This window comes from Urocitellus parryii, chromosome 3 (genome assembly GCF_045843805.1).
Source record: "Urocitellus parryii isolate mUroPar1 chromosome 3, mUroPar1.hap1, whole genome shotgun sequence".
NCBI classification, from domain to species: domain Eukaryota; kingdom Metazoa; phylum Chordata; class Mammalia; order Rodentia; family Sciuridae; genus Urocitellus; species Urocitellus parryii.
In genome coordinates, this window is record NC_135533.1 from 155,477,696 (window position 1) to 155,489,841 (window position 12,146).

The following is a 12,146-nucleotide window of genomic DNA, read 5'->3' on the forward strand; positions in this document are numbered from 1 at the left end:
TTTTCCCAAGGAGATAATGCTAGCCCTGAGTTCAGAAACCTTCCTCCAGCAAGAGCAGGAGATAGCTGCTTCAGCAGTAGGTATAGAATCTGCACATGAATGAGGGGTGGCCACTTCCAGCAATGGCCCCTGGAAGCTAGAAGAGAGAATGGGCCTGAGTCAGGTGACCACGAGATCAAGAAACCCCAAGGGGTCAGGACTAGGAGTCAGAGAAGCATTTGTCATTTCTCCTCATTCCCACCATGGATGCCAGGGCTTTTACTCCCCAGGGCAGGATTAAAGGCAGTGTTCTAGTATTTTCTGCTGGGAGAAGTTTACTCCCAAAAGTCCATCTGAAGACCTGAGCCTCCTTTCTAGGAGACAGGCTTGTATTAAAGGGCACATTGTGTCAGGTAGAGGTGGCCCTGCAAGCACACTTAGAATAAGGCTCCTTGAAAGTTTAACTTCAGGTCCCCTATTCCAGCTGGGAAGGCAGACATGCCAGACACCTCACAGCCCCTTCTGCAGGATCAGGGAATATTTCCCTATAAAAGAACAAGCTGGGGGCTGGGGATGTGGCTCAAGCGGTAGCGCGCTTGCCTGGCATGCCTGCGGCCCGGGTTCGATCCTTAGCACCACATACATACAAAGATGTTGTGTCTGCCAAAAAAAACCTGAAAAATAAATATTGAAATTCTCTCTCTCTCTCTCTCTCTCTCTCTCTCTCTCTCTCTCTCTCTACAAGAAAAAAAAAATAAAATAAATAAAATAAAAGAACAAGCTGGGCCTCACCAGCACATTTCTTTATCCCAAGTCCACCCATCTAAGATTGTCCCACTCCTGCTGATGCTCTGGTGTGAAGGCTTTCTCCTAGAAGGCCTATCTCACCCTCATTCCCAAACCCCACCCAAAAGAACATTTCTTTCTGAGCCTCATCCTCTTCAAACATTCAGGGAAGGCTAGGTCCCTTTTACCCCAACATGTCCATGGTTGATCTGGGTCTAAGCCAGGCATGCAAAGGATTTCTATTTCTCCACAAGCTCCTGGAGTCCCAAACTTACCTGGGGAGGCAAAGTGGAAAGATCTTCAACCAAGAGCCTTTCTGAATCTGAAGGCTCTTTGCACTTGTCCAGCATGATCAGGATGGACAGCTTGAGGGATGATCCCAAGGACCCACCCACCAGATCATCTCTTTGATGGATGGTTCAGTCCAATTCTAAACCCATGCTTAATTAGTCCAAACACTTACCCTTTGGGTACCTCAGCTTTCTCAATTGAGAAGTTGAGTAAGGCAGCAAACACTCTTCTCCCCAAGTGCTATGAGCAGTGGGCAGACCTGACCGATGCCCTTTCATCATTGCACTGCTTCCCAGTGGCCCATAGTAGTGCAACAGGGAAAGAGTGTCGGGTAGGCCTGGCTTTCTTAGTGGTGGTAATGGGTGAGATCTGAAACCTGAAATGCAGGCCCATTTGGGTGGGGCTCTCTGCCTGGGGGAAGTGTGCCCTCTGACCCTAGAGGCCCAGGCCTGCCTAGACTCTCAAGTTTCCATGGAGAAGGGAGCAAACTGGGCAGGGGGGAGGGGAGGGCCTGCAGGACTAAGGAATCTGTCTGGAGGAAAAGGAAAGAAGAGGTTGTGGGTGAGGGGCATTCCCAGTTCTGGTCCCAAATGCTTTGACAATATCATTGCACTGCTTCTCAGAGCACAGTAGTGCAACCTCGTCAGAGCACCTGCAACCAGCAGGAGGGTCCCATAGTCCTCAATACATGCAGGGTGGGAATTGCAACCACAGATGGGTGGATGAGGCCAGAACCCTTATCTAGGACAAGGGGAGAAGAGGATCTCATCAGTGTTGTCTCTCTTGAGGTCTTCAGAACCCCGGGGAACCCCAGCCTTCCCCAGCATGCTTCAGGTTGTGGAGGAGACAACCCAGCCCTAGAACAAGAGCTTATGGGACAAACCTCAGAGGGGGCACACACACAAAGGAGAGGGGCCTGCACTCAGCCGCAGTCCAAGCCTACTAGCCCTTGGAGCAGGGTGAGTACAGTCCGATGACCCTGCACCCTGCCTTGGCCTGCGACTCCAAGAAGGGCGACCCCATTCCGGGACGATGCACCCTTGCGGCTCTGGACCTCATCCTGGGCCTCTTGCCCCCAGCATGGGTTCCATATTCTGTCCTAACAGATTCTTATGCCCTGAGGGTCAGAACGGAGCAGAAGAATGGGGGGCTTCCCGCCCTTTTGGAGTTCCCTGACCAGAGAGGGCGCCAGGAGTCCTGATAGGGCCCCTCCACAAGTCAGGCCAGACAGAGCCGTTCCCCGTCACCCCACCCCCCACCCCCAGACCCATCTACTCACGCGGACAGATACCCCTTCCTCTCAGGGGGAAGGTAAGTCGCAGATTAGTGGAAGAGGATCCTGGCCGTCATTCGCCTCCGTAGTCCCCACCCCAACGACCCCGCACCTCGTGGCGCCCTCTCTCTCGCCGGCTCCATCTTTAACCCGCTGACAGTCGGAGGGGCCGGACCCCGGCCCCTTAGCATAGCACCGCGTTCATTGGCTGGCGCCGGCGCAGGGCTTTGCCTCCCGCACACCTATTGGCTGCTATCGGAGCGATTTCAAAATAGCCTCCGGGCTCGGATTGGTCTGGCGCCGCCCGAGTCTCCGGCTCCGTGGTTTTAACAAGGAGTTCTACAAACACTTTTTCCCCATTCATAACTTATCAAAAGGAACTTTGCCCGCCTTTTCTCAGCTCCAATCTCTGCAAGTTTTCTAGCGGTACCAGCTAGAGTGTTTTGAAGCATGGTGGGAGGCGCCCGCCGCGCGGCTGAGCTCACCCGGGAGGAAATTGCGGCCACTGGGGAAGTGTCTGAACCTTTTCCCAAGTCTGCCGGTTAAGTGGGATCGTAGGCTGTTTCTTATTGTGTGCTGAGATTGCTCTCTGTACCTCTTGGATGGTATAAATCATTCGGCCGTGTTGGGATTTCAAGAGGTTGCGCTTTCTGCCCAACCTCAGAGCATCACCGGAATGAGGCTTGCCTAAAACCTCCGCGGTAGAGGTGGACCGGTCTTGAGGCTCATGGAGCCGTGCAGATCTTAGAGGTATGAGGAAGGGTATTTCTGAGATTGCAATCCATTTTGTGGCCAGGCAGATGAGCGGGTAAGGGTATATATCGCCCAGCCTTAGCACAACTCCAGTGTGTGTTGCGGGTGGGGGGAGTGTGCTTATGTGACCGTGCATCTGTGCCCTCTCTCGTTTTATTCCCATTCCAATGGCTGACAGCAAACGTTTTTTGTTTTTTTGTTTTGTTTTGTTTTGAGGCAGAATTGGGTTTGAATCTTTATGAATCTCGCTTCTCTTCGCAAAATTGAGACAATAATTCAACCTGCTTCATAGAATTGTTGCCAGGAACAACCTGGCACTTAGTAGGTATCCAAAGTTATTTCTGCTGCTACTTCTTTTTTTGTCTTGTCCTTCATTTTGCCTGGAGCCATCTTATCTGTTCCCACTGCTTCAGCTTTGGTGGCCCAGGGATTCTTACCTTCTGTGCACTATTGGATTCTAACATTCCTCATCTCAGTGTTTGTGTTTGTGTATGTATGTACATTGACCACTTTGGTTTTTCCAGGGTATAGTCCACACTATTAAGTGTTCCATCCACATTCCCTTGCCCTCATCTCTACAGAAAGAATACTCATTACCAGCATCTGTGGCTCTATATCTGGACTTTATTCTGGCTGCCAGAACCCCTTACCCAATGTACAGGCCAAGTGGGAAGTGCTGCAGGTTATTGCCCCCATCATTGGCTGAAGGCTGCCCCCATTGGAAGGGGGCAAGATACTTTGGTGGGTGAAGACCCCAGCTTCCAAGGTTGGGTAATTTTGATGATATTCTCAATGGGACTGAGTTCCAGCTGCACACAGGGATAACTTGCTTCATAGTGCATCCTACATTGACTGTTTTCCCTTCCCCTCTCCCAGCCCCACTCCTTTGACCCAGAGTTTTCTGGCTCACCTCCATTTACCTTTACTTCCATTCAGTCCTCTCAGGTCTGGAGAGTGATGGGAGAGGATTGTAGACTTATATATAACACTCAAGAAGTTTGGCAGTGAAGGGGCCAGGAAGTGTCTCATGGAGAAGAAACAGAGTAATCGATCCAGAGCAAACACATGACCCCCCTCCCCTTAGGATTCAATTGATTAAAGATTTTCTCCCATTCCATCCTTTGAATGTGTGGTCCTGATTGAGCTACACCCTTTTTTAAACTTTTTATTTTGAGATAGGGTCTAAATAGCCTAGGCTGTCCTCAAACTTGAGATCCTTCTCATCCTCCTACCTCAGCCTCCAGAGTAGCTAGGATTATAGGCATGCATCACCATACCTAACCCCATCCTTTAATAAAGTCAACTGACTGGGGCTGGGGTTGTGGCTCAGGGGGAAAGCACTCGCTTGACACGTGTGAGGCCCTGGGTTCGATCCTCAGCACCACATAAAAATAAATAAAATAAAGGTATGTGTCCAACTACAACTAAAAAATAAACATTAAAAAAAAAAGTCAACTGACTTCACAAATACAAGGTGCTTTCCCCACACTATTCCAAATCCCAAGTAGTTGCCACCCCAGCCTCTCCTTGGGTTTTTGTTTGTTGGTTTTTGTTGTTGTTTTCTCTCCTTCAGGGAAGCAGTACCCTCTATCAACAGCAGCTCCCTGAAGCTCCTACTGTCCTATGCAGCAACAACCTGGCTGTTACCGAGTCCTGGAAACCTGTCATCCCAAACATCACCTTTAGAGGTCATTCACAGGACAGCAGGGCTAATGATTTTACTTTGTCTGCTCCTGCTTTAAATTGTAATATCCTAAATTTTGCCCAAATTATACCTCCTCTTCCAGGAAACCTCCTCAGATCTCTGCAAAAAAACTTTCTTTTTTGGCCACCTTCCCTTAAGCCATCTTTTGAAACTCTGTTCTTTTTTTTTTTTTTTAAGATGTTGAAGGACCTTTATTTTATTCATTTCTTTACAAGCAGTACTGAGAATCGAACCCAAGGTCTCACACATGCTAGGCAAGTGATCTACCACTGAGCTACAACTCTAGCCCCTGAAGCTCTGTTCTTTGAGAACTTGGAAAGTAATAGTGGGGAATTGAGATACCACATGCTGGGCAGGCTGCATGCCTGTAATCCCAGCAATTTAGGAGATTGTGGCAGGAGGATCACAAGTTTGAAGCTAGCCTGGGCAACTTAGTGAGTCTCAGATTAAAAAAAAAAAAAAAATTTAAAGGGCTAGTGATGTGACTCAGTGGTAGAGCACCCTTGGGTTCAATACCCAGTATCAAAACAGAGGGGGAAAAAAAGAAAGAAAGAAAGAATGAAGGAAGGAAGGAGCCTGTGATGCTACTTTCCAGCAGATAGGCAGAGTCTTCACCTGGCTATTAGTCAAAGACAGGTGTAAAGACTGCCACAATGCAAGGAGAGTGGGGTCCTCACTTGCAAGGGATGATGGGCCTGAAGAGCTTGAGTCCCATCTCAGCTGGACTCATTCTGCCATGGAGCCTAGACAACAGGAAAGTTCTTTAAACTTAGGGGCTGGAGAACTGAGTAACTTGCTATCAGACCATCTAAAGGTAGATAGGGAGAGCTAATTGCTCAGGAAAGAACATCAAAAAGTTTTAGACAGCAGCAAATTGTGGTAGTAATTGAGGCTGAGGCAGGAGGATCACAAGTTCAACCATAGCTTCAGCAACTGAGAGAGACCCTGTTTCAAAAAAAAAAAAATTTAAAAAGGGATAGGGATGTTGATCAGTGGCTAAGTGCCCTGGGTTCAGTTTGGACATATTCAACAGCCAGGCTGGGCTGGTGGAAGAGATGGTGAACTGGGTCAGGGATGGCTGGCACTTCCTGATATCACCCCCACACTCACAACAAACACAATGACAGACCAACATTCTTTAATCACAAAGGCACTTGAGGACCCCTACAAACCCAAAGTCTCCACTGAGAGTGGCTGTGCAATTGCCCCACCCTGCTACCCTCCATTCACCCATCCATGACTCAGAGTTCATCATGACCTGCAGAGGGCTCCACACCAGGCTTGATGAAGATGCCTTCCATGGCCTTCCATGTATTATGTGTGTTCGCACTGGGCATGCCATGCACCTCATGTTGCCCACGGATGGGACTCCCGTACTGCTCACCAGTGACTGACAGGAACACAGAGGTACCCACGTGCTGGAAACGCACAGCAGCCTCCCGCTCCCAGTGCTGCCCAGAGCAGCGCACTGTCCACAGGTCCAGGTCATCACCCTCACCGTCTTCCCCAAAGGCACTCACCTCCTATGGGTGTAGAGTGTGGGGATAATGGTCAACACACAGGATACAAAGTTCCTTGGTACTGCTTGCCTGGCAGCAACATTTGCATCCAGTTCACTGGTCCTTTGATTCTTACTCTTAACCTTCCTGAGCCTCAGTTTCCACAGTTACAAAGTGGGACAGCAGGATATCCTCCCAGAACTTCCTCCCCTACACATACATACCCTGTTACTCTGTTTAGTGACCACTGGAGTCCATGGAGCTAAGGCTTTCCCCAAGTTCTCCCAGTCCTAACCCCTCTGAAATCCAGTCCCTCAGGCTGACAATCAAGGTCTCCATCTCCAACTTTTTCTTCCACAAACCCCTAAACCATCCTCAATTCCATCCCAACACCTCAAAGTTATGGTCTCCATGCCTTAGCATAAGCTCTTCCACAGGCCTGGGAAGCCCCCTCTTTTTCCCTCTGGGGAATGGAAGATTCCTACGAGTCTTTCCAAACCCAGCCCTGAGTTTCCTATTCCCCACAGCAAAGGCTGTATGGATGCCCCCCACCCCAGGGTTCCACTTGCCCCTAAAAGAGGACATGCATCTCTCGTTGTCTCTGCTAGGCTGGGAGATCCTGGGGTAGGACCCTGGTAGTCACTTCTGTGTCCTCAGAAGGGACACTCAGTAAACATTTCTTAATTGAAATTCCCAATTCGTATAAGCTGAGGTTCAAAGCTGGTGATAAGGAAAGTCTCGAACTGGAACCCAAGGCTTTGTCCCCAGCCCTTCACACACATGCCAGGGTGTCAGAGAGGGGGATTACCTGGTTATTGGATAGCGGCGACAAGAAGTGGTGAGTGTGCAAGTTTTTGCCGGTGAGCACGTGCGTGAGCCGCACAGCCTGGCCACAGCGTACCGGGATCCCACGCGGGCACCCGCCCTCCGAGCCTCCACGGATCCTCCAGTAGCTATTGGCGTCGTCCGATGCCTCCACACCGGTCACGGATTGTTGGCCGCTGCCTGAGGAGTGACATCCCATCCAATCCCAGGGTGCTTATCAATCGCAGAACTATCGACCCTTGGAACCATAATTTGCCCCATGACTCCAACTCTGGGACCCCAACGGCTCACCCCTAACTCCCAGCTCTGGCTCCTGCCTGATCCTCCAAGTCGTTTGACCGGCAGTTTCTTGTTGATTTCCCCGCCCCCCAAATCCAAACGACCCTCTCAAAGTCCCAGTCCTAGACTCTCGAGGGCCCCCAACGCCTCTAGACCCCCAGCCAGCTCGTTCCCTGATGGCCCATTGACCCCTACGACCAACTCGTCCCCAAACCCTTAACTCGGAGCCTCTGCCTCCTGGCGCTTCCCAAGTCGTTGGTCCCACGCACCGGATCCGTATTTGATGTCGTGTGAGTGCAGTCGCACCCTGTGGTGCGTGTTGAGCAGCTTCAGCACCGACCCACAGGTCACTAGTCCCTCGCTGGTCTTGGAAGTGCCACCGTCCGGCACCAAGAGCGCCAGCAGCAGCCCCAGAAGCGCCGGTCCGGCAGCCCTCAAGCGGCCCGCGCTCCACATCTCGCCCTAGCCGGGCTCCAGCCGCTCGGGACAACTAGCCGCTTCCGTTCCCGCCTCAGGCCAATCCGGCTCTGACAGCGCCCGCTCGCGCCAGCCAATCGTCATCCCGCGCGGCGCTCCGCCCGTACTGCCATTGGGTAGGCTTAAAAGAGACCCAACCCTAGATTTCCAGAGATGTCGCTGGGAGGGAGCCGGAGACACGAGGAGGGCTTTGATTGGTCCACGCTTCCGAGAGCTCACCAGTGAACGTCAAGGGACGGGCGGCTACGGCCAAGTGGTAAAAGTGCACAGGGTTGCACAGGTGAGTGCGCTCGCGGAGTCCTGCGGTCGCTGAGCCCCTGAACACCATTCTGAGGGTCCTAAGACCCTACCGATATATGTATAGAAAGCACCTTGATCTTGCGCCTCTGGGACCTCAATTATGTGTCTCTCCCCTCGGACTTTGCAACTGCAGCTGCAGGATCTTAAAGTTGTTGGGTCACTAGATTTTTGTGGTCATAAAGTGAACAGATCCCTGAACCCGGGAAGTAATTCCCCAGCCATTCGGTTATGGCCCCTTCTCAGACTCTGAGTCACCTCAGTCCCCGAATCTTGGGTCTTCTGAATTTCCCACTCAACCATTTGATTCCTTACATGACAGAACTCGGAGTTACTGCGTCATACAGCAGCACAGGACAGCAGGGAGCTGTGGAGTTGAGGATAATGGCAAATTTTCAATAAAAAGTCCCAAATCTAAGGAAACCACAACACAGGGAGAAAGGAATTTGGGAAGCAAGCCTGGGTGACTATGTGTCCCAGGTCTTCTTGACATGAAGTGAAAATGTTCTTTTGGGTTTCAGTTATGCTGCCTTTTCAGAGGATTTTCAGTTCAGTCTTCAAGGGAGGAAAACGTATGCCACTGTTTACTTATTCATCCATGGAACTTTCTTACATTGATTTTGATTCCAAACCCTAAGCTGGGAGTCATAGAGGAACTACATTACCCAAGAAGCTGACTGAGCCATGCACTTGGGGCACTAGCAAAGCAGAAATTAAAGTTCATATTTAATAGTTAATAGTTCATATTTAATAGTTAATGAGTTCATCCAGAATTTTGAATTCAGAAAAAAAAAAACAGAATAAAGTCCTTTGTGGAGGGTGGAATACTGGGGATTGTACCCAGAGGCATTTTATCAGGGCTATATCCTCAGTCTTCTTTTTTTTAATTTAGACAGGGTCTTGCTAAATTACTAAATTCCCAAGGCTGGACCGTAGGGAATCCTCCTGCCACAGTCTCCCAGGTCGCTGGGATTATAAGCATAGCTGGCAAAGCCCTTCTGAATGAAAGTAACAGCTGGATAAAGTGATGCATACTTTCAATCCTGGCAACTCAGGGAGGCTGAAGGGGCCCTCCCCCTTCACAAGTTCAAAGACAGCCTCAGCAACTTAGTGAAACCCTATCTCAAAATAAAAAATAGAAAGGGCTGAGGATATGGCTCAGTGGTAAAGCACCCTGCGTTCAATCCCCAGTACCCCCCCCCAAAAAAAAAAGACAGCAGCATGTGATTTTAGGGTGTTTGTTTGTCAGTTTATTTTCTTTGATGCTGGGGATTGAACTCAGGACGACCTTGCCCATGCTAGGCAAACACATTATATTCCCTGAAAACAATTAAGATTTTCAATGTTTAATATTATGTTTATTTTGAATTATATACCAAATAAGGCACCTTGATATTTTTAGAATTTAGAATGTCTAAATGGCTTAAGAAGGTCTACCCTGGACTTGGCAAACCCTGTACTTGAGGGGGCCTCCAATCCAGGGTAGAGGAACAACAGTACAATCTGAGAGGCAATGAAAATGTTCTTTTGGACATGTCAGTAGGCATATCAAAGTTAACATGTACAAAGCAGAATTCTGATCTCTTCCTTTAAGCTGCTCCTCCTCTAGGCTTCTGAGTCTTAGCAAATTCGCATCTCCATTTACCAATTGCTCAAGACTGAAATTTTGAATTCTTCTTTGATTCTTTACTTCACTCCTTATGTCTAATCAAATAAGTGTTGATGTCCCTGACTCCAAAACAGATTTCAAGGCATCTCTCCTGAAACCTCCACCTAAGCCCATTTCCCCCTCTAACAAGTATCATCTACCACTTCCTATTAGATCTCGCTGCTTCCACTACACTGGTTCCATGCCACAGCATTATCTACAAAGGAAAAATGTTAAAGCAGAAAATAGATTATGTCCCAGCAGCTCAGGAGGCTGAAGCAGGAGGATTGCAAGTTCAAGGCCAGCCTCAACAACTTAGTAAGGCTCTAAGCAACTTAATGAAACCCTTTCTCTAAATAAAATATTAAAAAGGGCTGGGGAATGTGGTTCAGTGATTAAGCACCCCTGGGTTCAATCCCCAGTACTAAACAAAACAGATTATGCCAGTCTCCTGCTGAAAGTCACCAATGGTTTTTTACTTGCATTTAGGACAAGAGAATGGCTATCCTTCTGACAGGCAGAAACAGGATTCTAAGTAAGCTATGTCAAAGCTGTCAGAATCAAAATGAAGTAACTTGTAATGCCCTAACCAAAATAAGTAAATAAAACCAGGAGGCTAGGAAGGAGGGGATCTCATGCAGCCTTCATAATAAGAACTATCATAAAAGACTCTGCCAGAACCACAACTTCACACAAGGACCACCACAACCTTACACAAAACTACTTCTGCAAAGATGTCTGCCCAGCAACTGTCTGTTCAATCTTGGACCAGTGTCTCCCTTGTTATTGTTCCTTGTAGTCAAATACTGTTTCAAAATGGCATATATAATTCTCATTTTGACTTTATTATTATTATATGTTTTCTTATGTTTCCCAGGCTGGTGTTGAACTCTTGGACTCAAGTGAGCCTTCTGACTCAGTCTCCCTAGTGCTGGGATTACTGGTGTGTACCACCAATTCTGGGTTTCATTTCACCTTAAAAGTTTCCCTTTGCCTCGTTCTCCTCGAGTATGCTCAAAGTTTACTATGGCACACATATTTCCCTTGTGATGCTCTGCAATTCCCAAATAAATATAGTTTTTTTTAGAATATCTGATTATCATTGAAATTAGAAACCAAACCCCAGAAACAAAGTGGGGGAGGCCAGAGTGACTCTTCCTTGACTCTTGTGTAGCCTCATGGCTTCTCATAGCTCTTCTTCTGCCTCCCTTATGAAGAAAAATGTTCCCTGGATCATCTTATGGCCCAGGGCTATTCATAACATCTTCAGTACCTTTCAACCACAGTTTGTCTTCAGGTTCAGATTCTCAAGAGAGAGTCTGATTGGCTCAACCTGTGTCCATGCTTGAGATGCATCTAGTCATGGAGGGGAGAAAGAGTGGTAGCTAGTCTCTAAATATGGCCACAAACAATTCCTCCCATCTCAAAGTTGGGGAATATAACTTAGAGTGCTTGTCCAACATGGGTGAGGCCCTAAGTTCCAATCCTGGTACCACAAAACAAAAAAATTCCTCCCATCCCTGTAAGCAAAGGAGACAGAATCCATTTCCCTCCCATTGAATCTGGGCAGGGACTGTGACTTTCTTTGACTAAGAGAATGCCAAAGAAGTACTATTTTGGGACTTTTAAGCACAAGTCATAACAACTCCAGTGGTTGCTGCTTCTTCCTTCTAGGAAGTCAGTGTATCTTCAAGCTGTAAGGAAGTGCAGACTAGATTACTGACTGCATGGTGAGAGGCTACATGGAGAGATACCCTGGAGGAAGAGATTTAGAATGTTTTAATTCTCAGTTGAAAGCAGTCACATGAGCAACTTCAGCCTATCATGTCAATCCCAATGTCATGATAAATGATCTTTTGTTTGAAGCTATTTAAACCTTGGGGTATTTTGTACACAGCAAGAGATAACTGAAACAGGATAAGGACACACATATCTAGCACAATGTTCCAATAGTTTCCAAAAGTACTGCTCCAGCTCTTCCCAGAGACATGTGCCTCTGATGCTGGGGTAGAGGGCCATGTTCTAATCTCCGTTGATGAGTGGGAATCATAGCAGCTGCTGTCTCTTGGAGCCTGAGGGCTTTCTTTTTTAGATCCTTTTTACTGATAGGTTTCTTGATTTGGACAGGTAGATAATAGCTACTCTGTAGCATCCACATTCGTTGTTAGCAATCAACCAGGCTTAGAATAGTGATATGCCAATGGGACTAATCAATCGCAGTCAAGTGGTATTGCTGTGGTGGTAGTGGTGGTTGGCCTTAAGGACTGGGAATTGAGTCAAACATGTGCCCTAAAAGATCTGTGCCACAAGAGCTCTGTAGAAAAATGGGTCCCT

At 48.1% G+C, this 12,146-nt stretch overlaps 1 protein-coding gene across 1 annotated transcript; it reads right to left on the reverse strand.

Moving 5' to 3' along the window:
* Positions 1 to 5,908: 5,908 nt before the first annotated feature.
* Sdf2l1 (stromal cell derived factor 2 like 1) lies at positions 5,909 to 7,870 on the reverse strand. Its single transcript, XM_026401742.2, has 3 exons — positions 7,660 to 7,870; positions 7,095 to 7,291; positions 5,909 to 6,310 (listed from the first exon to the last, which is right to left on the reverse strand). Exons 1-3 carry the CDS (start codon positions 7,844 to 7,846, stop codon positions 6,029 to 6,031), a joined length of 666 nt encoding a protein of 221 aa, XP_026257527.1. The 5' UTR covers positions 7,847 to 7,870; the 3' UTR covers positions 5,909 to 6,028.
* Between the last annotated feature and the right edge of the window lie 4,276 nt (positions 7,871 to 12,146).